This window comes from Melanerpes formicivorus, unplaced genomic scaffold (assembly GCF_026170545.1).
Source record: "Melanerpes formicivorus ecotype bairdi unplaced genomic scaffold, bMelFor1.0.p_v2 SCAF_3, whole genome shotgun sequence".
Lineage (NCBI taxonomy): Eukaryota > Metazoa > Chordata > Aves > Piciformes > Picidae > Melanerpes > Melanerpes formicivorus.
Window position 1 is genome coordinate 27424187 of NW_027142355.1, and position 26629 is coordinate 27450815.

The following is a 26629-nucleotide window of genomic DNA, read 5'->3' on the forward strand; positions in this document are numbered from 1 at the left end:
ACCCCCCAGTTTTTTATCCCCCCGTGTTTTTTACCCCCCTTATTTTGCCCCCCATTTTTTACCTCCCATTCCCTCCTATTTTTTACCCCCCAAGTTTTTTACCCCCCTTATTTTGCCCCCCCATTTTTTTACCTCCCATTCCCTCCTATTTTTTACCCCCCAAGTTTTTTATCCCCCTTTTTTGCTTCCCCATTTTTTACCTCCCATTCCCCCCCAGTTTTTTACCCCCCCGTGTTTTTTACCCCCCTTATTTTGCCCCCTATTTTTTACCTCCCATTCCCCCCTATTTTTTACCTCCCAAGTTTTTTACCCCGCATTTTTTTACTCCCTCAATACTTTTAGCCCCTCCAATTTTTAATCCCCCCAATTCCCTTCCATTTCCCCCATTTCCCCCTATTTCTCCCCCATTTTCCCCCTCACTTCCCCCCCATTTCCTCCCCACTTCCCACTCCCATTCCCCCCCGATTTGCTCCACATTTCCCCTCCACATTTCCCCCCCACATTCCCACCCCCATTTCCTTCCCATTCCCCCCATTTCCTCCCCCATTTTTTACCCCTCATTTTTTACCCCCCCATTTTCTCCCCCCATTTTCTCCCCCATTTTTACCCCCTCATTTTTTACCCCCCATTTTTCCTCCCCAATTTTTCACCCCCCCATTTTTTATCCCCCCCTTTTTACCCTATATTCCCCCTCGTTCCCCCTCCCCTTTTTTTACCTCCCCAATTTTTTTACCCCCCCCTTTTCCCTCCCATTCCCCCATCCTCTCATTTTTTAACCCTTCATTTTCTCGCCATTTCAGCCCCCCCCCCCCCCCCGCTTTATCCACCCCCCCCATAAATAGCCGTGCAGCCCCCATTAATCCCCATTTAATCCCCAGCAGCTGCCATGGCTGAGAAAGGCCCTTGCAGAGAGAGGGGGGGGGACACATACACACACAACCCTCCCAGTTCATCCCAGTCCCTCCCAGTCCCACACACACCCTCTCCATTTCCTAGCCCCCTCCTCCCCCCTCCCCCCCCCCCCTTTAAAACAAGCCGTTGAAGAAGCCACAGAAGCCACCAAAAAGCCATCCCCCACCCCCACCCCCATTAGCTGGGAGCACCCCGACAATTAACTGAGGTACCCCTCCCCCTCCCCCCCCCCAAATTAACTGGGTGGGATTCTCCCCATGGAGACCCCCCCCGATGTCCCCCCCGACAGGGTTTGGGGTGTCCCCCCCCGGGCCGGGGCATGAATCGCAGCGCTACGGCGGACGGCAGGGAAGGTAACCGGGAGGGCTGGGGGGGGAGGGACTGGGATGGACTGGGATGGAGGAGGGGTAACGGACTGGGGGGGGAGGAACAGGATGGGTGAAAGGAACTGGGAAATGGGGGGGGGGGGGGGGGGGGAAGTAGTTGGGATGGAGAGGGGTGAAGAATGATGGGGGGGGAAACTGGGATGGAGGGCAACTGGGATGGTGGGGGAGGAATTGGGATGGAGTGGGGGAACTGGGAAGGAGTGGGGAAATGGGATGGGGAAACTGGGACTGGGGAGAACTGGGATGGAGTGGGGGAGGAACTGGGAAGGAGTGGGGAAATGGGATGGGGAAATGGGACTGGGGAGAACTGGGATGGTGGGGGAGGAGCTGGGATAGAGTGGGGAGAACTGGGATGAGTGGGGGGAGCTGGGATGGAGTGGGGAGGAACGGGGATGGAGAGAGGTAACTGGGAGGGGGGTAACTGGCATTCAGAGGAGAACTGGGGTGGGGGGAACTGGGATAAATGGGGGAACTGGGATGGGGTTGGTACTAATGGGGATAGGGAGGAACTGGGATGGAGAGGGGTGACTGGGGTTGGGGGTGACTGGGATTGGAGAGAACTGGGATGGGGAAATGGGATGATGTGGGGTAACTGGGAGTGGGGAAACTGGGATAGTGGGGAACTGGGATGGGGGAGAACTGGGATTGGAAGGGGACCTGGGACTAAGGGGGGTGTGGAGGGGGGAACTGTGCCACGTGTGGCCCGGCCCTGACCCTGCTGGATTATTGCTAATCCCAGTGCTGCTGCGGCACTCTGCTGGGTTTACTGGGATGAACTGGGGGGGACTGGGTGCAGTGGGATGTGCTGGCTGCAGGCTGTGTAGTGGGGTGTACTGGTGTGGACTGGCAGTGCTGATGTGTACTGGGGTGTGCTGGGAGCACTGGGGTGCACTGGGGTGTACTGGGAGCACAGGTTTGTACTGGTGCATAGTGGGAGCAGTGGTTGTTTTGCTGCCTGTGTCCCACGGGGCTTCATTAGCGAAGCACAAACTCATCCCAGTATGACCTGGTCTGGGAGGGAGGGGCTCAGGGGCACCCATGGGAAGGGACACTGGGGGCACTGGGTTGTACTGGTGTGCACTGAGTTGTAGTGGGGTGTGCTGGGGAGCACTGATGTGCACTGGGGGGTGCTGGGGAACACTGGGGAGCACTGGTGTGCACTGGTTCGTACTGGAGAGCCCTGGGTTGTACTAGGGAACAGTGTTTTGCACTAGTTTGCACTGGGGAGCAGTGCTGGGTGTGGGGGAGCACTGGGAGCACTGGTGTGTCCTGGGGAGCAGTGCTGTATGCTGGGGTGTGGGGGGAGCACTGGGAGCACTGGTGTGTCCTGGGGAGCAGTGCTGTGTGCTGGGGTGTGGGGGGAAGCGCTGGTACTCACTGGTTTGTACTGGGAGCGCTGGTGTGCACTGGGAGCAGCGCTGTGTGCTGGGGTGTGGGAAAGCGCTGGTACTCACTGGTTTGTACTGGGAGCGCTGGTGTGTCCTGGGGAGCAGTGCTGTGTGCTGGGGTGTGGGAGGAAGCGCTGGTACTCACTGGTTTGTACTGGGAGCACTGGTGTGTCCTGGGGAGCAGTGCTGTGTGCTGGGGTGTGTGGGAAAGCGCTGGTACGCACTGGTTTGTACTGGGAGCGCTGGTTCGCGCACACGGTACGCCCAGGGGCAGGGCTCCCAGGGAGCCCCAGCACCTCCCAGTGAAGCCCCAGCACCTCCCCGTGCCCGCCCCGTGCCCGCCCCTCACCGGCGCCATGGGCGAGGGGGAGCCCAGGTAACGGACCGGGAGTTAGTGGGAGGGCGCTGGGGGCACTGGGAGGCTGCCGGGGCGGGTAGTGGAGGCGGAGGAGCACCGCTGGGGGGCTCCGGGCGCTACGGGGGGATGGAGGGAGGGCGGAGGGGAGGCGCTGGGTACTGGGAAGGCAGCATTGGGGCGGTGCTGGGAGTATACTGGGGGATACTGGGGGTTGCGGGGCGGGGGGGGGGGGGCGCTGGGTACTGCAAGGGCAGCAGCGGAAGGTTGCTGGGGGGCTGCTGGGAGGCTGCTGGGGGGTGTGGGACATCACGCTACAGGACTGGGGGGGGATAGGCTTACTGGGCCCTGGCGCTGGGCGGCTAGTGGGGCTGCGAGGAGGCTCTCTGGGAGATGCTACTGGACGGCGCTGGGAGAGGTGACTGGGAGGCACTGGGGCTTACTGGGAGGAGGAGGGGGGGGGAAAGCTGCAGTGACCAATCCCGAGCCAGGAAACAGCAATTTTCCCCCCCCTCCCGGGACCGCCCCAGTACCGCCCAGTGCCAGCCCAGTGCCAGCCCAGTGCCACGCCCTGCGCTGGGGCTGCTGCGGGCACCGCAACGCGCTGGGACCCCCGCCCTGGGGACACCGCCACCCCCCACTGCTGGGACTGGGACACCGGGAAGGGGACAGCCCCCTCCATCCCGGACACCCTCCCCCATCCCCGCCCCCATCCCCCAAACTGGGAGGCTCCCAGTAACGGGAGTCGCTCCCAGTAACAGCCCGGCCAGTGCAGGTGGGGAGATGGGGGCGGGGGGGGAGGTACGGGACGGGTTACTAGAGGCGGGGGTGGGGTGGGGTGTTACTGGTGCCAATGGAGGGGTCCAGGGGGGGTTACTGGTGCTGATAGTGGTCCCAGTGCCGGGGGGGGGGAGTTACTGGTGCCAATGGAGGGGTCCAGGGGGGGTTACTGGTGCTGGTAATAGTCCCAGTGCCGGGGGGGGGGGAGTTACTGGTGCCAGTGGAGGGGTCTAGAGTGGGTTACTGGTGCTGGTAGTGGTCCCAATGCGGGTGGGGGGGGCGCTACTGGTGCTGATGGGGGGGGGTCGAGTGAGTGTCACTGGTGTAGAGGGGAAGTTACTGGTGCTGATGGGGGGGTTGCTGGTGCCAGTGAGGGGGTCCAGGGAAGGTTACTGGTGTCGGCGGCGGGTTGCTGGTGCTGGTCCCGGTGCCAGGGTGAGGTCCCGGCGCTGGTGGGGGGATTCTGGCGCTGGGGGAGGAAGGGAGGAGTCCCAGTGGAACTGGGGGGCTTACCGGTGCCTGTGGGGAGGTTCGGGGGGGTTACTGGTGGTGGTCCCAGTGCCGAGGGGTGTCCCAGTGGTACAGACATGACTTCCTGGTGCTGGGGAGGGGGTTACTGGTGTCCGTGGGGGAGTCTGGGTGGGTTACTGGTGTAGAGGGCAAGCTACTGGTGCCGGGGGTGCGGGTTACTGGTGCCTGTGGGGGGGTTACTGGTGCCGGCAGGGGATTCAGGCGGGGTCACTGGTGTCGTGGCGGGGGGGTCACTGTTGCTGGTCCCGGAGCCAGGGTGAGTTGAGTGGATCCTGGTACTGGTGTGGAGGGTCCAGGGGGGTCCCTGGTGCCAAGGGGGGTCCCAGTGTTGGGGGTTGCTGGTGCGGGTAAGGGGTTCAGGAGAGACTTACTGGCGCCTGGCAGGGTTGCTGGTGGTGGTCCAGGGACTGGTGGGGGAGTCCCAGTGGCAGTAGGGGGAGGGGGGTTACTGGTGCGGGTGGGGGGCTCCAGTAGGAGCTGGGGGCTTACCAGTGCCTGTGGGGGGCGTCCAGAGTGGGTTACTGGTGCCTCGTCCCCGGGCCAGGAGAGGTCCCGGCACTGGTAGAGGGAGTCCCGGTGGCATGGGGGCAGGGGGGGGTACTGGTGCTGGTGGGGGTCCTGCTGCCAGGGTGCTCCCGGTGGGGGTGGGGGTCCCGGTACCGGGGCATTCCAGTGGCACTGGTGGGGTTGCTGGTGGAGGGAGTGGTGCTGGTGCCCGTTGGGTCCTAGTGCCACCCCCTGTCCCAGTGCCAGGTTGGCTCCCACTGTGGGTGAGGGTGTCTCTACTGGGAGGAGGGGGTTTGGGGGGGGGTGTTGGTCTGGTCTTGTAGGGGGGTGATCAAAGTGCTGATGGAGGGAGGTTGCTGGTGGAGGGAGTGGTGCTGGTGCCCGTTGGGTCCTAGTGCCACCCCCTGTCCCAGTGCCAGGTTGGCTCCCACTGTGGGTGAGGGTCTTTCTACTGGGAGGAGGGGGTTTGGGGGGGCGGGGAGGTTGGTCATGTAGGGGGGTGGTCAAAGTGCTGATGGAGGGTGATGGAGGGAGGTTGCTGGTGCCAGTGGGGGGGTTACTGGGGGTCCAAGGTGATGCCCCAGAGCTGGCTGGGTCCTAGTGCCAGCGGTACTGGGAAGGAGGTTTAGGGGGGGGTGTTCTTAGGGTTTTGGGGGGGTGTCTTTGTCTTGGGGGGTGGGGGGCAGTTCCCAGTTACCTTGCCCTTGTCTCCCAGTATGGCAGACTACCTGATCAGTGGTGGCACTGGGTACGTGCCCGAGGATGGGCTGACAGCCCAGCAGCTCTTTGCCACCTCCGAGGGTCTCACCTACAAGTAAGTAGGGACCCCCCCCCTTCCCTAAAATACATTTGACCCCCCCCAACTTTGAGTCATCCCCAGCCCAGCTGGCACCACTAGGATGTCTGCCTGCCCCCGGTATAAGGCTGGGGGAGGTTTTGGGGGAGCTGAGAGGTTAATTCCAGGGGGGGGGAAATCACATTAGGGACCCCCCCCCTTAATGTCTCTCTGTGTCCTCCCCCACCCCACAGTGACTTCCTCATCCTCCCTGGCTTCATTGACTTCACAGCAGATGAGGTGGTGAGTCCTGGGACCTGCCCTGGGGTGACATGTCTGGAACACCTCCCCCCGGGGTGACATCCCTGTGGCCTCCCCCCTAGAGTGATGTCCCCATGGCCCTGCTCCAGGGGGACATCCCTGTGCCCACATTGTCCCTCAGGGTGCCACCCCTGTGTCCCCCCTACCCCACAGTGACATCCCCATGTTAAAGTCCCCCAGGGTGACATCTCTGTGCCCTCCCCCAACCCTAGGTAGTGTCCCCGTGGCCCCCAGGGTGATATCCCTGTGACCCCCCTGCCTTGGATCACATCCCCCTGTCCCTCCCTGGGGTGACATCCCCATGTCCTGTGCCCAGGGTGACACCCCTGTGATCCCCCCTCAAGGGTGACATCCCTGTGCCCCTCCATGGATAATGTCCCCCCCTCCCGAGGTGGCATCCTTGTATGTCCCTCAGGTGATGTCCCCAAGACATCTGTCCAGCCCTCCAGGGTGACATCTTTGTGTGGAACCCCCCCACACCCAGGGGTGACATCTTCATGTGTGTCCCCTGGGGTGACATTTCTACCCCCACTCAGGGTGACATCCTCATGTGCCCCCATGGATGGTGTCCCCATATCCCCCCCAGGGGTGACACCCCCATGTCATTGTCCCTGAGGTGCCATCCTAGTCACCCCCCAGGGTGCCACCTCTGTTCCCCCTACCCCCAGGGTGAGACCCCCATGTTGTCACCCTCTGCTTGGTGACATCCCTGTCCCCTCCACCCCAGGACCTGACCTCAGCCCTGACCAGAAAGATCACCCTCAAGACCCCCCTGATCTCCTCCCCCATGGACACGGTCACGGAGGCCGAGATGGCCATCGCCATGGCGGTGAGCACTGGGGTGTGCTGGGAGCCACTGGCAGGAGCAGTGGAGGGGGAGCAGAGGGGCTAAGGGGCACCCAAAGGGCTTGGGGGCTGTTGGGGAAGGGTGGGGAGTGGGGTGGTAAGAAGAGAGTTAAGGGAAATGGGGAGGCACTGGGATGTACTGGGAGGAGTAAAGGGGAGGAAGCAGAGGGGCTAAGGGGAACCCAAGAGGGGTTGGGGGGCACCAGCAGCTGGGGGTTCTTGGGGTGCCCAGTCTGTTCCAGTCTGAAGTGGGAATCCTGGGTGCCCTCTCCAGTCATATTTTGGGGGGGTGCCTACCTAGAAGGGGGGTGTCCAGGGTGCAGAACTGGTTGGTGCAGGGCCTGGCTGCCCACCCCGGTTTGAAGTGGGAATTCTGGTTCCCTAAAACCAGTCTAAAGTGGGAATTCTGGTTTCCCACCCCAGTGTCATTTGGGGGAAGGGGGGCACCCCCTTTTTGGGGATGCTCCTTTGACCCCCACCTCCTCTGCTTTTTGTGCCCCCCCCCCCAGCTGATGGGAGGCATTGGCATCATCCACCACAACTGCACCCCTGAATTCCAGGCCAACGAGGTGCGGAAGGTCAAGGTAGGGGCACTGGGATGTACTGGGAGGGGTCATGGGGGAGAGATCAGAGGCCTTGGGGGGTGTTGGGGAATGGGGTGGTAGGGGGGTGCTGGGAGGTCCTGGGAGGTTACTGGAGCAGGGTGGAGGGGACAACAGAAAAACAGCTTTTTGGGAGTGAAGTGGCACCCCAAAGAAAGTGGCACCTCCAATTTTTTGGGGTGCCTCCCCCAACCCTCTTTCTCTGGGTGCCCCCCATCCCAAACCTGCCTTTGTTGGGTGCCCTCCCCCCACACCCCAAACCTCCCTTGTTTTAGGTGCTCCCCACCCAAATTTCGTTGGGGGTCACCCCCAAAACCTCCCTTCTTTTAGGGGCCCCCCACCCATCCTATGATCCCATCCCCATCCACCCCATCCCATCCCACTCCCACCCATCCCTATCCATCTTACCCCATTCCACCCCCATCCATCCCATTCCTATGATCCCATCCCCATCCACCCCATCCCAACCCAGCCATCCCTATCCATCTTACCCAATCCCACCCCATCCATCCCATTCCTATGATCCCATCTCCATCCACCCTACCCCATCCCAACCCATCCATCCCTATCCATCTTACCCCATCCATCCCATTTCTATGATCCCATCCCACTCCCACCCATCCCTATCCATCTTACCCCATCCATCCCATTCCTATGATCCCATCCCACTCCCACCCATCCCTATCCATCTTACCCCATCCCATCCATCCCATTCCTATGATCCCATCCCCATCCACCCCATCCCATCCCACTCCCATCCATCCCTATCCATCTTACCCCATCCCACCCCATCCATCCCATTCCTATGATTCCATCCATCCCAACCCATCCATCCTTATCCATCTTACCCCATCCCATCCATCCCATTCCTATGATCCCATCCCCATCCCAACCCATCCATTCCTATCCATCTTACCCCATCCATCCCATCCACCCCATCTCATTCCCACCCCTCCCTATCCCATGGGTAGGATGGATGGGGTGGGGTGGATGGGAATGGAGTGGGAGGGATGGGAATGGGATGAATAGGGATGGGATGATAGGAATGGGGGGTGAGTAGGATGGATGGGGTAGGATGGATGGGAATGGGATGAATAGGGATGGGATGATAGGAATGGGGGGGGGGGGCACCTAAAAGAAGGGAGGCTTTGGGGGTGCCCTCCCCCTTAATAACTGACTTTTTGGGGTGTGTGTCCCCCAAGAAATTCGAGCAGGGCTTCATCACTGACCCGGTGGTGCTGAGCCCCACACAGACAGTGGGGGACGTGTGGGAGGCGAAAGCCAGGCACGGATTCTCCGGCATCCCGGTGACACAGACCGGCAGGCTGGGAAGCAAACTGGAAGGGATGGTGACCTCCCGGGACATCGACTTCCTGGGAGAGAGGGACCATGGGATGAGGCTGGGAGAGGTGAGCAGAGGCCATGGGAAGGGAAGCTGGAGGGGAAGGGATGGGGATGGGGTGGGAGTGGGGTGGATGGGGATGGGATTGTAGGAATGGGATAGGTGGGGTGGATGGGGATGGGATAGAGGGAGGGGGATGGGATGGATGGGCAAGGGACCATAGGAATAGGATGGAGGGAGTGAGGTGGGGGTGGGATGGGGGGGGTGGATGGGGATGGGATGGAGGGGGGGATTGGATAGATGGAGATGAGACCCTAGGAACGGGGTGGGATGGGGTAGGATGGATGGGGATGAGGTGGGATGGAGGTGGGATAGGGTGGGGTGGATGGGAATGGGGTGAGATGAATGGGAGTGGGGGTGGGATGGGGTGGATGGGGATGGGATTGTAGGAATGGGATGCATGGGGTAGGATGGATGGGAATGAGATGGAATGGGTGGGGTGGGATGGATGAGGATGGGATGGGGTGGGATGCATAGGAATGGGATGGGTGGAGTGGGATGGGGTGGATAGAAATGGGGCGGGATAGGGTGGGGTGCAATGGGAATAAGGTGGCATGTGGTAGGACAGGACAGATGGGAATGGGATGAGGTGGGATGGGATAGATGTGGGGTAGGGATGGGAGAAGAGGGTGGGATGGGGTGGGAGTGAATGGGTGCCGTGGGGTAGGATACAGGATTGGGATGTTGGATGGGGATGTGGGACAGGGATGGGAGAAGAGAGTGAGATGTTGGACAGGAATTGGATGGAGAGGAGGTGGGATGAGAGGGATGGGATCGGGGTGGACTGGGAGAGAGTGCAGGGATGGCATGGAATGAGGTGGGACACTGGGATGGGATGAGGTGGGATTGGGGTCCCCAGTGACAATGATCCCCCCCTCAGGTGATGACCAAACGCAATGACCTGGTGGTGGCACCTGCTGGCATCACCCTGAAGGAGGCCAATGAGATCCTGCAGCGCAGCAAGAAGGGTACAGGGAGACTCTTGCCATCACCTCGGGGTCACCTCTGTGTTACCTCACCCCTTGGGGTGTCACCTCATCACTGGGGTCTACTCCACATCACCTCCATCCTCCAAGGGCCACGTCCCACCTCCCCTCATCCCCATCCCTCGTTGACCCCCACCCCTCGACGGTCCCCACCCCTCGCTGGTCTCCATCCCTCAACCTCTTCGCCCCTCGACACCCCCCCGCGCCCCGTCCTGACTCCCTGCCCCCGCGGCTGTCCCCCGCCGCAGGCAAGCTGCCGATCGTCAACTCCAGCGACGAGCTGGTGGCCATCATCGCCCGCACGGACCTGAAGAAGAACCGGGAGCACCCCCTGGCCTCCAAGGACGGCCGCAAGCAGCTGCTCTGCGGGGCGGCCATCGGCACCCGGGAGGACGACAAATACCGCCTGGACCTGCTGGTGCAGGCCAGCGTCGACCTCGTGGTGCTGGTGCGTACCGGGAGGCACCGGCACCGGCACCGGCACGGCGGGGCAGCGCCCTCCCGGCGGCGGTGCCGGCGCTCGGCAGACGCTCGGCAGGCCCCCCTCGGCTTTCCCAGTGCCCTCCCCGCGGTGCCCTTCCCTTCCCTCGCAGTGTCCCCCAGAGCTCCCTTTATGCCATCCCATATCCCCCAGTACCCACCCAGTAACCTCCCCAGTGCCCCTCTGTGCTCTCCCAATGCCCCTAGTGCTCTCCCAGTGCCCTTCCATTTCCACCTTAATGCCTACCAGTGCCCCTCTTTGTCCTCCCTATGCTCCTAGTTCTCTTTCAGTGCCCCCTAGTTCTCTTTCAGTGCCCCCCCCATTCCCTCCCAGTGCCTTTTTGTGACCTCTCAGTGCCCCCTAATTGTCTCCCAGTGCCCTCCCGTGCCCTCCCAGTGCCCTCCCGTGCCCTCCCAGTGCCCCTTTGTGCCCTCCCCGTGCCCCCAGCTCACTCCCAGTGCCCTCCCATTCCCTCCCAGTGCCTTTTTGTGCCCTCTCAGTGCCCCCTAATTGTCTCCCAGTGCCCTCCCATGCCTGCCCTGTGCCCCCCCATCACGTGCCCCCCCCGTGCCCCTCCCAGGACTCATCTCAGGGGAACTCCATCTACCAGATCAGCATGATCCAGTACATCAAGCACAAGTACCCAGAGCTGCAGGTCATCGGCGGCAATGGTGAGCTGGGAGCGCTGGGAGGCGCTGGGAGGGCATCCTGGGGAGGGCTGGGAGGGAAGTGGGGAGCTGGGGGTTACTGGGAGGGAGTCATGGGGAGGATTGGGAGGGAAATGGGAAGGAGCTGGTGAACTGTGGGTTACTGGGAGGGCATAGAGGGAGGATGGGAGGGTGCTGGAGGGCACTGGAAGTGAACTGGAAGGCACTGGGAAGGAAATGAGGGCGTGGGGGGGAATTGGAGGGCACTGGGAGGGAACTGGGGCACTCTGGAAGGCACTGGGAGGGCATGAAAGGGGCACTAGGAAATAAATATTGGGGGGGCTGGGAGAGAACTGGAGTATGGGGGGGCACTAGAAGGGGAGTGGGAGGGCATAAAGGGGGAATGGGAGGAGAGCAGAGGGCATTGGGAAGGAAATTGGGACCCTGGGAGGACACAGGGCACTGGGAGGGCACAAAGGGGACACTGAGAGGGATTTGGAGGGGGTGAGAAAGAAATGGGGACAATGGGGGGAAGTGGGGAACTGGGGTGCACAGGCAGGGACTGGGGGGCACTGGAAGGGCACTGGGGTTACTGTAGGGGAAGGACTGGGAGGGAACTGGGGCTACTGGGGGGGCATAGAGGGGGAACTGGAGAGGCACTGGAACCTAATGGATGCCACCAACCCCTTCCCAGTTGTCACTGCTGCCCAGGCCAAGAACTTGATTGATGCTGGGGTGGATGCCCTGAGGGTGGGCATGGGCTGTGGTTCCATCTGCATCACCCAGGAGGGTAGGTTCCACCTCCCCAGTGCCACCCAGTGTCCCCTAACCCCACCACTGGCTCCCAACTGGCAAGGGTTTTGGGGTGGTGGGGACACAAGGTGAGTGGGCATAGGGCTGTGGTGCCATCTGTGCCACCCAGCAGGGTGAGTGCCCCCTTCCCAGTGTGTCCCCTTGGGTGAACCCAGTGCTCTGTGTCCCCTCTGAGGTGGCTTTCAGGGGTACATTGTCCCCTCAGTGTCCCCTCCATGTCCTCCTGTGCCACCTCTTTGTTGCTTCTGTGTCCCAATGTGTCCCCTGTCCCCCCCAGTGCTCTGTGTCCCCCCTGAGGTGCCTGCAGGGCTGTCCCTTCAGTGTCCCCTCTGTGTGTGCCACTGATGTCCCCCAGTGTCCCCAGTGCTCTGTGTCCCCTCTAGGGGGGCTACAGAGGAGCTGTGTGTCCTCAGTGTCCCCTCCACGTCCTCCTGTGTCCCTTCCCTGCCCCTCAGTGTCCCCCGCAGTGTCCCCAGCACGTTCCCCCCGAGGTGGCTTTTGGGGCCCAGGGCCCCTGGCTGTCCCCAGCGTGCCCCCCTGCCCCCCTCCGGGGTGACTCCTGGGGGGTGCCAGGCGCTGGGGCTGGCAGCAGGGGTGGTGACAGCGGTGTCCCCTCAGTGATGGCCTGTGGGAGGCCGCAGGGCACGGCTGTCTACAAGGTGGCAGAGTACGCCAGGCGCTTCGGGGTGCCAGTCATTGCCGACGGCGGCATCCGCACCGTGGGGCACGTGGTGAAGGCCCTGGCCCTGGGGGCGTCCACTGGTAAGTGTGGGGTGGGTGTCCAGGGGGCACCCAGGACCTGTGGGTGGCACCCACGGAGGTGGCAGAGCTGGCATCGCCTGGTAGGCACCCAGCTGGCTGCAACTTGGCACTGTCGCCGGTGGCAGCCCGGCACCAACCTGCACCTGTAGTGATGACCACCCTGGCACCACTTGGTCACCCTCGTGGCTGCCATCCTGGCACCTCCTGGCAGCCATGGAGCTGACCATCCTGGCACACTTGGCAGCCATGGAGCTGACCACCCTAGCACGCTTGGCACCCATAGTGGTGCCCCTTCTGTCACCAACCTGGCACCCATGCTGCCCCCTGACACCAAGCAGCACCCATAAAGGTGACCACCCTGGCACCACTTGGCAGCCATGGAGCTGACCATCCTGGCACACTTGGCACTCATAGCAGTGCCCCTTCTGTCACCAACCTGGCACCCACACTGTCCCCTGACACCAAGCAGCACCCGTAAAGGTGACCACCCTGGCACCACTTGGCGGCCATGGAGCTGACCATCCTGGCATGCTTGGCACCCATAGTGGTGCCCATTCTGTCACCAACTGATGCCCACCCTGGGGAGTCTTGAGACCATCATCTTCCTGTACCTACCCTGATGCCCATCCTTAGGGTGTCATCCATCTGTACCCCCGCTGCTGCCACCCTGGTGTCTGTCCTTAGGGTCTCACCTATCTGTACCCCCACACTGCTGCCACTCTGATGCCCACTTCGAGGGTGGGGCTCCTGGTTGTCCCCCCAGTTTTGGGAGTGTCCCCCATGGCCACCACCTCCCTGTACCCACCCTGCTGGGGTCCCCTCTCTGTCCCCATACTGCTGCAAACTTCAGGGGTGTCCTATGCCCCCCACCTCCCTGTGCCCACCCTGGGGGCGGGGAGGGTCTCGTCATTGTTCCCCCCCCATCCCCCTACCCCCACTTTCAGGGGGTGCCCTGCAACCCCCACTTCCTCTTTCTCCACCCTGATGCCCTCGTGGCTGCCTCTGTGGGCTCTCCCTTGTACCCATTGATGCTGACTGATGCCAACCACGGGGTGTGGGGGTGTCCCCCCTAATTTCTGTGCCCCCCCCAGTGATGATGGGGTCGCTGCTGGCTGCCACCACGGAAGCCCCTGGGGAGTTTTTCTTCTCGGAGGGGGTTCGGCTCAAGCAGTACCGAGGTATGGGCTCCCTGGACGCCATGGAGAAAAGCAGCAGCAGCCAAAAACGTTACTTCAGGTACCACTTTGGGGGAGCCCGGGGGACCCCCAAGTTTTTAACCACCCCCCCAGGCCCCTAGTGCCATTGTGTGTCCCCCCCAAGTCAAGGTGACAAAGTGAAGGGGGCTCGAGGGGTAGCGGGAGCCATGCAGGACAAGGGGTTCAGCCATCAATCCATCACCAAGAGGCCTTCTGGGTGGCTCTAAGAGGGGATTTGGGGGGTCCCCAATATTGATGTCCCCCTCTAATGTTAGTGTATGCCCCCCCCAAGTCAAGGTGGCAAAGTGCAGGGCGCTCAAGGGGTGGTGGGAGCCATGCAGGACAAGGGGTTCAGCCAGAAAGTCATCACTGGAGGGCTTCTTGGGGTGGGGTTTCAGGGGCTGGGGAGGGGTGCTCCCCAATATCCTACACCCTCCCAACGACATTGTGCCCCCCTCCCCCGAGTTAAGGTGACAAGGTGAAGGTGGCTCAGGGGGTGGTGGGACCCATCCTGGGTGAGGTTTTCAGCCATAAAGCCATCCCTAGGAGGAGTCTTGGGGAGGTTCTGGGTGCCTCTGGGATCTTTCTGTGGGGTCTGGGTGGTCTGGGGGGGGAGGGCTGATTTTCTGTGTTGCCCCCCACCAGTGAAGGTGACAAGGTGAAGGTGGCCCAGGGGGTGTCAGGCTCCATCCAGGACAAAGGTTCCATCCATAAGTTCGTTCCCTACCTGATCGCTGGCATCCAGCACGGCTGCCAGGACATCGGTGCCAGGAGCCTCTCGGTCCTGAGGTGACTCTGGGCTGGGGGGGGGGGGGGCGAGGAGGGGACCTTGAGGGGGGGTGGGAAGGGGGAGGGGGGGGGTCCACAAAATGTTGTTGTGTACCAAACTGGTATCCCCAAACAGGTCCATGATGTACTCAGGGGAGCTGAAGTTCGAGAAGAGGACGATGGCAGCACAGATCGAGGGGGGGGGTCCATGGCCTCCACTCGTAAGTGGCAGGGGGTGGTACTGGCAGGGGACTGGCAGGGTAAGGGAAGGGCTGTGACGAGCTGCTGGGGGGCACCACGTCAGATATGGGGTCTGTAGCATGTGCTCCCCCCACCCACCCCCCAACCCGCCAGCATTGCGGGAGGGCACACGCAGCCTGGTGCCAGTCTGGGGGGGGGGGGGAGGGGGCAAACCAATTACCCCAGTGCCAGTTTGTGGGGGGCACTCCCAGTTACCCCAGTGCCAGGCTTGGGGCACTCCCAGTACCAAACTGGTGCAAACTGGGAGCAGCAACTCCTTTAATTCAGCCCTGGGGAGGGGGCCTTGTACAAGGGGGTGGGGCTTGCTGTATCCAGGAGAGCTGATTGGCTGGGTGCTGATTGGCCCGCTGTGGGGTGGGCTCGGCTTGGCCAACCAATGGGGCTGCTGGTTTGGTTGACTGAAGAGGTCATCGGCTGTGATTGGTTGACGGGTTGAGGTACTGGTTGGTTGGTCCCGAGGTGGCGGCTGGCTGTGGTTGGTTGGCTGCTGGAGATGCCGGCTGTGGTTGGTTGGGATGCTGCTCAGTTGTGATTGGTTGGCTGAGCTGTTGGTTGATTCTGGTGGTGGTTGGCTGCTGGAGATGCCGGCTGTGGTTGGCTGGGATGCTGCTCAGTTGCGATTGGTTGGCTGAGCTGTTGGTTGATTCTGGTGGTGGTTGGCTGTGGTTGGTTGGCTGCTGGAGATGCCGGCTGTGGTTGGCTGGGATGCTGCTCAGTTGTGATTGGTTGGCTGAGCTGTTGGTTGATTCTGGTGGTGGTTGGCTGTGGTTGGTTGGCTGCTGGAGATGCCGGCTGTGGTTGGCTGGGATGCTGCTCAGTTGCGATTGGTTGGCTGAGCTGTTGGTTGATTCTGGTGGTGGTTGGCTGTGGTTGGTTGGCTGCTGGAGATGCCGGCTGTGGTTGGCTGGGATGCTGCTCAGTTGTGATTGGTTGGCTGAGCTGTTGGTTGATTCTGGTGGTGGTTGGCTGTGGTTGGTTGGCTGCTGGAGATGCCGGCTGTGGTTGGCTGGGATGCTGCTCAGTTGTGATTGGTTGGCTGAGCTGTTGGTTGATTCTGGTGGTGGTTGGCTGTGGTTGGTTGGGATGCTGCTCAGTTGTGATTGGTTGGCTGAGCTGTTGGTTGATTCTGGTGGTGGTTGGCTGTGGTTGGTTGGGATGCTGCTCAGTTGTGATTGGTTGGCTGAGCTGTTGGTTGATTCTGGTGGTGGTTGGCTGTGGTTGGTTGATTGTGGTGCCGCTTTGTGAGGGGCTGGCTTTGAGGTGGTGGTTGGTTGTGGTTGGCTGGCTGAGGTGCTGGTTGGCTGTGATTGGCTGGTCAAGATGCTGGTCAGCTGGCCAGGATGTTTATGGGCTGTGGTTGGTCAGCTGGTTGAGGTACTTGTTGTCTGTGATAGGTTGGTTGAGATGGTGATTGGCTGTGATGAGCTAGTGTTTGGCTATGGCTGGTTGATGGGTTGCTTGAGGCGTTGGTTGTCTGTGATTGGTTGGTTCAGATGGGGGATGGTGTTTGGCTGTGATTGGCTGGCTGGTTGAGGTGCTGCTTGGCTGTAGTTGGTTGGGTGGTTGAGGTTCTGGTTTTGCTGTGGTTGGTTGGCTGAGGTGCTGGTTGGCCATGGTTGGTTGAAATGCTGAATGGCTTTGGTTGGTTGGTTGAGATGCTGGCTGGCTCTGGTTGGTTCCTTAAGGTGCTGGTTGGCTGTGGTTGGCTGGTGAGATGCTGGTTGGTTGAGGTTCTGGTTTTGCTCTGGTTAGTTAGCTATGGGTGGTTGAAATGCCTGTGCCAGGTAGTGCCAGTGCCAAATGGCTCATCTAGAGTCCAGTGCCAGGGTTGGGTTGGGTTGCTGGTGCCAGGCAGCTTGATCAGATCATGGTGCTGGTGGCAGTGTCCATCTGGATCATGGTGCCAGTGCCAGGATGCTTCACTGAGTACAGTGTTTGTGCCAATACCCTCAGGATCATGGTGCCTGTGCTAGGCAGCTTGGTCAGACCATGGTGCCAACGCCATATGGTGCCAGTGCCAGGGGCTGCCGTCGCCAGCGTCCATCAGGATCATGGTACCAGTGCCAGGCAGCTTGGTCAGATCATGGTGCCAGTGCTGGTGTCAGGGGAGCTGTTATTCAGTGGGGGGGTTGCTGGTGATGCCAAGGTGCCAGGGTGACCATGTCCCTTCTCTCTCTCTCCTGCCCGTGCCTCCTCCGTAGCTTTACAGTGCTGCCATGTAAGTACCAACTTGTGCCCACCCTGTGCCCACCCAAGGAAGTGGTGGGGGTGGGGGTGGTGATGGCAAGGCTTTGGAGGGGGGGGTGCCAGTGTGGGGTGGGGGTGGGGGAGTGCCAGGCTGTTCAAGTTGAGGGGGGCATGGCACCTCTTAAATCCCCCCACTCCTTTGCCCAAATTCCAGCCAGGATCTGACGTGGTGCCCAGTGCCAGCAGGTAGGGGGATGCCAGGGTTGCCAGGGGAGGTGCCCTCAAAGTGACACCCCCCCCCCACTGTGTTTTCTCTCCCCTCTCAGATACGAGAAGCGGCTGTACTGAGGAGGGTGCCCGCAGTGCCACCCCCACCCGGCAGGACCCCCCCGGACCCTCCCGACGGCGGTAGGTGCCAGGTTGGCACCCAGGCTGGCATTGCACTATGGGCTGCCCCCCCCGACCCCGCCAGCCCACTCCCCCACTCAAATTTTGGTTCTGGGCCCCTTCCCCCTCCATGCATTGGTACCACCCCACCCATGGTGCCAGGGCCACCCCTTAGATTGGCACCCCCTCAACTGTGGTGCTGGGGACCCTTACACGCACCTTGGCACCCCCTCAATATTGGCATCCCCTCGCCATGGTGCTGGGGACACCTCACCCTCCCCCCCCCAGAAAAGGGTGCCTGGGGGATGCCCAGGGTGCTGTAGGGGGAAGAATGTAGTTGGGTGGCACCCTGGGGGGCATCCTGGGGGTCCCCTCCCCAACACACACATACCAGCCCTTGTGTTCCCTCCCAAAAAGGGAAGTGGGCACCAGGATTGGCACCAAACTGGAAGCAGGGATCAATAAAGTGCTGGAGCATCAGCTTGCCTGTGACTGGCATGAATGGGGGGCACTGTGGGGGCACAGGCTGGCACAGTATGGGGTGACCCACTGGGAATGAGTTGGCACAGTGTGGCACAGGTTGGCACACTGTTTACAGGTTGGTGCACCAGGAATGGGTTGGCACACTCAGAATGGGTTGGCACAGGTTGGCATCTCACGTCATGGAGATGTCTTTACCCACCCTGGCACACCATGTGCCTGCCTTTACCCAGCTTGGCACAGCTTTTCACTCCACAGCCATCCCCTGGCACATGATGGGCACAGCCTGGCATACCTTTAGCATGCCCTGACACCCCATGGCAGAGGTTTACACCCCATGGGCATACACTTGGTCCAGCCTTTCACCCTCCAGCCATGCCCTGGCACCCCATGGGCTTAGCCTGATGCATGTTTGGCATACCCTGGCACACTGGGCACAGCCTGGCACCCCCTTGGCACAACCTTTACCCACCTTGGCACAGCGTTTCACCCCACAGCCATGCCCTGGCACAGCCTGGCACCCCCTTGGCACAACCTTTACCCACCTTGGCACAGCGTTTCACCCCACAGCCATGCCCTGGCACACCATTGGCACCCCCTAACACTGCTCATACCGCTCTCCATCCACCCTAGCCGTGCCATGGTGGGTGCCCATCTACAGCCTGGCCCGAGGTGCCCCTTCAGTCAGCTTCAGGAAGGCCAGCAGTGCCCGGCGGTACTCCTGGGGGTGCCAGCGGAGGTGGGCAGCATGGCGCGAATGTTGCCAGCCCACGGCGTGGGCGCGGATACCCAGGGCTCGCCAGCCGGCCAGCAGTGCCCGCAGGGTGGGTGCCTGGCTCAGCTCATCGTCCAGGCTGTAGAAGAGGAGGAGGGGGCACCGCAGCGGGGTGTTGGCGAAGGCTGCCCGCGCCTGTGCCAGCTCCCGGCCCACGCAGCAGCCCAGCGCCCACAGGTAGAAGTGGGCACTGGCGCGGACGATGGGGCGAAGGGCGGAGGAGGGCACCGCGTTGGCAAGGCCTGTGGGGAGAGAGAGGAAAGGGGTGGGTGGCACCGGGGGTGGGGGGCACTTCGGAGACTTGGCACCACGCAACAGGCAGCGACCCGTGGTGGGCATCACCCTGCCGTGGGTGGCACTGCCAGTGGGTGACAGCAGTGCTGGGCATCACCCTGCCGTGGGTGGCACTGCCAGTGGGTGACAGCAGTGCTGGGCATCACCCTGCCGTGAGTGGCGCTGACAGTGGGTGACAGCAGTGCTGGGCATCACCCTGCCGTGGGTGGCGCTGCCAGTGGGTGACAGCAGTGCTGGGCATCACCCTGCCGTGGGCGGCGCTGCCAGTGGGTGACAGCAGTGCTGGGCATCACCCTGCCGTGGGCGGCGCTGCCAGTGGGTGACAGCAGTGCTGGGCATCACCCTGCCGTGGGCAGCGCTGCCAGTGGGTGACAGCAGTGCTGGGCATCACCCTGCCGTGGGTGGCACTGCCAACAGGTGTGAAATCATGATGGGTGCCACCTGGCCATGGTTGGCAGCCCTGATGGATGGGCACTCCACAATGGGTGGCCCCTCTGATAGTGGGTGCCCCATGAATTGTTGGCACCTCGTGATGGGCATCACCCCATGATAGGTGGCACCTACAATAGATGGTATTCCAGAGTGAGTGGCACATTGTGATGGGTGCCACTTTGCCACGATTGGCACACTGTGTTGGGTGGCACCTAGCAATGGCTAGTTGGCACCCCATAATGGGTATCATGCCACAATGGGCATCACCCAGTGAAGGGCATCACCCCACCACAGCTGGCACCAACAATGGGTGGCACCAGTGATGGGCATCACCCAGTGCCAGGTGGTACCCCTTGATGTTTGGCACCCCACCGTGGGTGGTACTGATGATGGGTGGCACCTCGTGATGGCTCTCACCCCATGAGAGGTGGCACCAGCAATGGATTGGCACCCACCATGGCTGACCCCACCAACGGGCATCGCCCTGCCCCCTCCTGTGCCACGCTCTGCGCCAGCTGCCTGGCACACTCACCTCGTGCCATGTCCGCAAAGTCACCGGTGACCAGGCTGTCGTAGACGATGCCCCGGAAGCGTGGTGCCAGGCGTTGGCACTGTCCAGGATGCTGCCTGAGGAGCAGCAGGAGCTGGGCAAAGGTGTAGGCACCTGCCGAGATGGCATGGACCAGTAACGGGCGCCCGGCCAAGGCACTGGCACCAGCTGCACCAGGGCTGGCACCGGTGTCCAGACAAACAGTGCTGATGCCAGTGCCACCAGCAGCACCACCAGCACCACTGGCACCAGCGAAACCAGTGTCAGCACCTCCACCACCATGGGCACCAGCAGGACCAGTGCCACCACTACCATCATTGCCAACACCATGAGTGCCACCACCAGGGTGATCAGTGCCACCAGTGCCACCATCACCATTGCTGCCGCCAGCAGGACCAGTGCCACCACTGCCAGCATCCCCACCACCATGAATGCCACCTTCACTACCACCACTGTGCCCACCAGCCGGGCCAGTGCCACCATTGCCATTGCTGCCACCAGCATGGCCAATGCCGCCACCACCACCATGAGTGCCATTATCACCACTGTGCCCACCAGCCAGGCCAGTGCCACCATTGCTGTTGCTGCCACCAGCATGGCCAATGCCGCCACCACCACCATCACCACTGTGCCCACCAGCCAGACCAGTGCCACCATTGCCATTGCTGCCACCACCATGACCACTGCCACCAGCATGGCCAATGCCACCACCACCACCATCACCACTGTGCCCACCAGCCAGACCAGTGCCACCACTGCCATTGCTGCCACCAGCATGGCCAATGCCACCACCACCACCATGAGTGCCATTATCACCACTGTGCCCACCAGCCAGGCCAGTGCCACCATTGCTGTTGCTGCCACCAGCATGGCCAATGCCACCACCACCACCATGAGTGCCATTATCACCACTGTGCCCACCAGCCAGGCCAGTGCCACCATTGCCGTTGCTGCCACCAGCATGGCCAATGCCGCCACCACCACCACCACTGTGCCCACCAGCCAGGCCAGTGCCACCATCACCATCCCCAGTCCCCCCAGTTTCCCCCTCCCCATCCTCCAAGGCCCTCAGCAAGCTGCGTGCCAACCTCTGTCCCCTTTGGGGCCTCAGGAAATGCCAGGCCTTGGTGGGCACCACCAGAACATCCAAGCCGTGCCCGAGGTACCACCTCAGGTACGGCCAGAGTTGCCCTGGCTGTGCCCCCAGCCAGGGCAGCAGCACCAGAAGGAGCCTGGGTCCGGGTGGGTGGGGTCCCGAGGGGGGGTCCCCCAAAATCCGGTAGAGATGCATGGAGCCCCCCAGCGGCATCACCTGCACGGGGGGCACAGTGTCCTGCTCCCTGCCCTCCTGCCTGCGGGGAGACAGAGAATGGGGGGGATGAGCCACACCCCCCCAAAACATGGGGGGGCCCCCAGATAGTGGTCAACCCCCCCAAAATATGGGAGACCTTCCCTAAATGTGGGATCCCCCCTAAATATGGGGACCCCCCCCAAGAGAGGGCAACCCCCCCCAAAATACAGGGGACCCTCCCCAAATGTGGGACCCCCCAAAATATGGAATGGAATGGAATGGACCAGGTTGGAAAAGACCTTTGAGATCATCGAGTCCAACCTATCATCCAACACCACCCAACCGACTAACCCATGGCACCAAGCACCCATCAAGTCTCTTCCTAAACACCTCCAGGGATGGTGACTCCACCACCTCCCTGGGCAGCACATTCCAATGGCCAATCACTCTCTCTGGGAAGAACTTCTTCCTAATATCCAGCCTGCTGCCTGGGAGAAGAGACCAACCTCTGCCTGTCTACAACCTCCCTTCAGGTAGCTGTAGGCAGCAATAAGGTCACCCCTGAGTCTCCTCCTCTCCAGGCTAAGCAGCCCCAGCTCCCTCAGTCTCTCCTCACAGGGCTGTGTTCCAAACCCCTCACCAACTTCGTTACTCTTCTCTGGACTCGTTCCAGCAAGTCAACATCCTTCCTAAACTGAGGGGCCCAGAACTGGACACAGGACTCGAGGTGTGGCCTAACCAGTGCAGTGTACAGGGGCAGAATGACCTCCCTGCTCCTGCTGGCCACACTGTTCCTGATGCAGGCCAGGATGCCATTGGCCCTCTTGGCTGCCTGGGCACACTGCAGGCTCATGTTCAGCCTGCCATCAACCAGCACCCCCAGGTCCCTCTCTGCCTGGCTGCTCTCAGCCACTCTGCCCCCAGCCTGTAGCTCTGCATGGGGTTGTTGTGGCCAATGTGCAGAACCCGGCACTTGGATGTGTTCAATCTCCTGCCCTTGGACTCTGCCCATCTGTCCAGCCTGTCCAGGTCTCTCTGCAGAGCCTCTCTACCCTCCAGCAGATCAACTCCTGCCCCCAGCTTGGTGTCATCTGCAAATTTACTGATGATGGACTCAATGCCCTCATCCAGATCATCAATGAAGATACTGAACAGGATGGGGCCAGCGCTGGCCCCTGGGGGACACCAGCAGTGACTGGCTGCCAATGGCACCCTCCCAAATATGGGGAACCCCCCCTTTAAATATGGGGATCCCCCCAAATCATGGGGGACCCTCCCTAAATGTGGGACACCCCCAAAATATGGCCCTCTCCTGAATGTGGGGATCTCCCATGAATATGGGGGAACCCCTAAATATGGGGACCTCCCCCCGCAATGTGGGACCCTTCTCCAATATGGGGCACTCCCAATAGGGGTCAAACTCCCCCCTGCCAAGTATGGGACCACCCCCCCCAAAATATGGGGGGCCCCCTAAATGTGCCTCAGTCCCCTCCAGTTGGTGGGGGGGGATCCCAGTGCTCACCCCGAGGCGGGGAGCAGCAGCAGGGGGTCCGGATCCATCAGGGGGTCCCAGTCCAGGGGGGTGTCCGGCACCATTGGGGGCACTGGGAGAGAACTGGGGGGGTACTGGTTGGTACTGGGATAGGTGTTGGGGTGCTGGGTGGGTACTGGTTGGTACTGGGGGGTACTGGGCTGGGTACTGGTTGGTACTGGGATAGGTGTTGGGGTGCTGGGTGGGTACTGGGGGGTACTGGGCTGGGTACTGGTTAGTACTGGGACAGGTGTTGGGGTGCTGGGTGGGTACTGGTTGGTACTGGGATAGGTGTTGGGGTACTGGGCTGGGTACTGGGGGGTACTGGGCTGGGTACTGGTTAGTACTGGGACAGGTGTTGGGGTGCTGGGTGGGTACTGGTTGGTACTGGGATAGGTGTTGGGGTGCTGGGCTGGGTACTGGTTGGTACTGGGGGGTACTGGGCTGGGTACTGGGACAGGTGTTGGGGTGCTGGGTGGGTACTGGTTGGTACTGGGGGGTACTGGGCTGGGTACTGGGGGGTACTGGGACAGGTGTTGGGGTGCTGGGTGGGTACTGGTTGGTACTGGGGGTACTGGGCTGGGTACTGGTTGGTACTGGGGGGTACTGGTTGGTACTGGGACAGGTGTTGGGGTGCTGGGTGGGAACTGGTTGGTGCTGGGGGGTACTGGGAGGGATATTGGGGTACTGGGATAGGTGTTGGGGTGCTGGGGTGCCACTGGTGGGTACTGGTAGTACTGTTTGGCAGTGGTAAGTGCTGGGGGGTACTGGGCTGGGTGTCAAGGGGTATTAGGTATTGTGCCAGTGAGTGCCAGGGGGGTTTGGGGGTGGGTGGGTGCTAGGGTGGGTGCCAGGGAGATTTTGGGGTGGGTGTGTGCTGGGAGGGGGTGTCAGGGTGCCAGGGTGGGTGCTGGGGTGGGTGTCAGGATGGGTGCCAGCTTGCTGGGGTGGGTGCCAGGGGGGTTTTGGGGAGGGTGGGTGCTGGGGTGGTGCTAGTAGGTGCTGGGGGGGGGGTTGGGGTGGGTGGGTGCTGGGGTGGGTGTCAGGGTGCCAGGATAGGTGCTGGGGTGGGTGTCAGGATGGGTGCCAGGGTGCCGGTGGGTGCCGGTGGGTACCGGTGGGTGCCCGGGGGCCGCTGGTTGCCAGGTGCTGGGTGCCGGGTCCTGCTGGATGCCAGGCTGTGGTGGGTGCTGGGTGGCAGTGGGTGGCAGTGGGTGCCGGATGGTGCTGGGTGCCGGGTGCCGCCGGGTGGGTGTCCGTGGGTGCCGTGTCCGGTGGGTGCCAGGCGGACTCGGCCCCGGCAACAGTTACAAAACTCCATTACACAACGCCCTGGCACCGTGCCACCGCCACTGCCGGCAACACCCACGGGCACCTACTGCCACCCACTGGCACCCGCGGGCACCTGCTGCCGTCCGCCGCACTTAACCGGCACCCACGGACACCCACGGCACCTTCATGGACACCCGCTGCTACCTATGGCACCTTCACGGCCACCCACCGCACCCCAGGGCACCCCAATGGGCACCCACTGCCCCTCCGCTGCCACCCGCTCTCACCTACTGTCACCTATGGCACCTTCACGGCCACCCACTGCACCCCAGGGCACCCCCGTAGGCACCCACTGCGGCCAACTCTCACCCACTGCCACCCACGGCACCCCCCACGGGCACCCACTGCCACCCCTCTACCTTCCACCCACTCTCACCCGCTGCCACCTACAGCACCTTCATGGGCACCCACTGCCACCCACGGCACCCCTCATGGGCGCCCACTGCCACCCCTCTGCCTTCCCACTGCCCCCTCCAGCTACCCTATAGCCCCCCAATGTCCCCTACAATGCCACCTGCCGCTGGCACTGGTACACCAGCACGTGTGGCACAGTGACACAGAGTGGCACAGAGGTGGCATGCGAAGCGAGTGGCACCTAGATGGCACACGGAGTGGCAGAGGTGGTGGCACAGAGGTGGCACACGTGGTGACCTACACGGTGGCACCGCTTGGTGGCACCTGCAGCCCTTGTCCCCAGCCGGTGTCACACCCCCCCAGGGCTGGCACCTCCCGAAGTGTCACCCTGTGGCGCCAGCTCACTCGAGCGTGCCATGACCCAGTTCCTGCTGCCACCCGCCCGCGGGGGCATCCAAGGGCTGGCACGCCCCACCCCCGCTCCAGTGCCACTGCCACACACACCCCCCCAGTGTCTTTGTCACCTTCCTCCCCTCGGTGGCTCTGCCCCTACCCACGCCATGTGCAGCGGCACACGTGGGGGCACAGGAAGTGGCACAGCGGTGGCACATGCAGTGGCACATGGTGGCTCGTGTGGTGGCACTGCTGGAGACACACATGAAGTGGCATAGGTGGTGGCACATGAAGTGACACATGTGGGGGCATATGAAGTGGCACATGCAGTGGCACGTGAAGTTAGTGGCACCTAGACGACACATGGAGTGGCACAGGGGGTGGCACATGGAGTGCCACATGTGGGGGCATGTGAAGTGGGATGGGGGTGGCATATGGAGTGCCACATGTGGGGGCATATGAAGTGGCATGGGGGGTGGCATGTGAAGTGGCATGGGGGTGGCACATGGAGTGCCACATGTGGGGGCATATGAAGTGGCATGGGGGTGGCATGTGAAGTGGCACAGGTGGTGGCACACATGAAGTGGCACATGAAGTTAGTGGCACCTAGATGACACATGGAGTGTGTCACCTGCACGGTGGTAGCACAGAGGTGGCACAGGTAGGGGCACATGAAGTGGCACATGAGGTGGCACAAAGGGTGGCTAAGCTGAGCTGAACGGGGCCAGGCTGGACCAGGCTGGACCAAGCCAAGCCCAGTCAAGCAAAGCTGAGCTGGGCTGGGCCAAACCCAACCCAGTCAAGGAAAGCTGAGCTGGGCCAAACCGAGCCAAACCAAGCTGAGCCAAGAACAACCAAGCCCAAATGAGCCCAACTGAGCCAAGTTGAGCTGAGCTGGGCCAAGCTGAGCCAAACTGAGCCAAACTGAACCAAGGCAAACTAAGGCAAGCCAGGCCAAGCTGAGCCCAGCCAAGCCCAGTCAAGCAAAAGCAAGCTGAGCTGGGCCAAGCCCAGCCAGACCAAGCTAGGCTGAGTCCAACTGAGCCAAGGTAGGCTGAGCCAAACCAGACCAAACCAAGCTGAAGCAAGCTGACCTGAACTGAGCCAAAGCAAACTGAGCTGAGCCAAGCCAGGCCGGGCTAAGCCAAGCCAAACTGACCCAAGCCAAACCAAGCTGAGCCATGCTAAGACATGCCAAACTAAACCCAGCTGAACTGAGCCAAATCAAGCTGAGCTGTGCCAAGCTGTGACCAGCTGAACCAAGCTGAGCCCAGCCGTGCCAAGCTAAACCCAGCTGAGCCCAGCTGTGCCAAGCCGTGCCAAGCTAAACCCAGCTGAGCCCAGCCGTGCCAAGCTAAACCCAGCTGAGCCGAGCCGTGCCGAGCTGTGCCAAGCTAAACCCGCTGAGCCAAGCTGAGCTGTGCCAAGCTGTGCCCAGTCGAACCAAGCTGAGCCCAGCCGTGCCAAGCTAAACCCAGCTGAGCCGAGCCGTGCCGAGCTGTGCCAAGCTAAACCCGCTGAGCCAAGCTGAGCTGTGCCAAGCTGTGCCCAGTCGAACCAAGCTGAGCCCAGCCGTGCCAAGCTAAACCCAGCTGAGCCCAGCTGTGCCAAGCCATGACCAGCTGAACCAAGCTGAGCCCAGCTGTGCCAAGCCATGACCAGCTGAACCAAGCTGAGCCCAGCCGTGCCAAGCTAAACCCAGCTGAGCCCAGCCGTGCCGAGCTGTGCCAAGCCATGACCAGCTGAACCAAGCTGAGCCCAGCCGTGCCAAGCTAAACCCAGCTGAGCCCAGCTGTGCCAAGCCATGACCAGCTGAACCAAGCTGAGCCCAGCCGTGCCAAGCTAAACCCAGCTGAGCCCAGCTGTGCCAAGCTGTGACCAGCTGAACCAAGCTGAGCCCAGCC

General features: G+C 61.8%; 3 protein-coding genes across 3 annotated transcripts; 1 reads left to right on the top strand and 2 right to left on the bottom strand.

Moving 5' to 3' along the window:
• Nucleotides 1-1131: 1131 nt before the first annotated feature.
• On the top strand, nucleotides 1132-17356 carry IMPDH1 (inosine monophosphate dehydrogenase 1). The gene is given in 16 exon segments (XM_068169587.1): nucleotides 1132-1265; nucleotides 5575-5673; nucleotides 5889-5937; nucleotides 6683-6784; nucleotides 7311-7385; nucleotides 8606-8812; nucleotides 9686-9773; nucleotides 10040-10239; nucleotides 10853-10943; nucleotides 11614-11709; nucleotides 12351-12494; nucleotides 13586-13730; nucleotides 14336-14479; nucleotides 14595-14655; nucleotides 14657-14679; nucleotides 17233-17356. Coding segments are annotated over 16 exon segments (1626 nt in total). The 5' UTR covers nucleotides 1132-1185; the 3' UTR covers nucleotides 17255-17356.
• LOC137457865 (uncharacterized) lies at nucleotides 14964-16080 on the bottom strand (the record flags this gene model as incomplete). The annotated part of the gene is made up of 1 exon (XM_068169607.1): nucleotides 14964-16080. A coding segment is annotated over one exon (954 nt), but the record flags the coding sequence as incomplete, so codon positions are not given.
• LOC137460925 (uncharacterized) lies at nucleotides 17319-25126 on the bottom strand. Its single transcript, XM_068170950.1, has 6 exons — nucleotides 24890-25126; nucleotides 24485-24573; nucleotides 23762-23998; nucleotides 22638-22730; nucleotides 19807-21176; nucleotides 17319-18790 (listed from the first exon to the last, which is right to left on the bottom strand). The coding sequence occupies exons 1-6, from the start codon at nucleotides 25124-25126 to the stop codon at nucleotides 18429-18431; spliced, it is 2388 nt and encodes a 795-aa protein (XP_068027051.1). The 3' UTR covers nucleotides 17319-18428.
• Between the last annotated feature and the right edge of the window lie 1503 nt (nucleotides 25127-26629).

Excerpts from the sequence above, each read along its gene's own strand:
- LOC137460925 (XM_068170950.1), bottom strand. The coding sequence starts at position 25,126 with ATGTGGCACTCCATGTGCCACCCCCTGTGCCACTCCATGTGTCGTCTA. Across the intron at positions 23,999-24,484 it reads TGCCAGCGGCAGGTGGCATT|TGGCGGTGGCACGGTGCCAG; the intron begins GTAGGGGACATT and ends TGTTGCCGGCAG. Across the intron at positions 22,731-23,761 it reads CGGCCCCCGGGCACCCACCG|TTCTCTCCCAGTGCCCCCAA; the intron begins GTACCCACCGGC and ends GTACCCCCCCAG.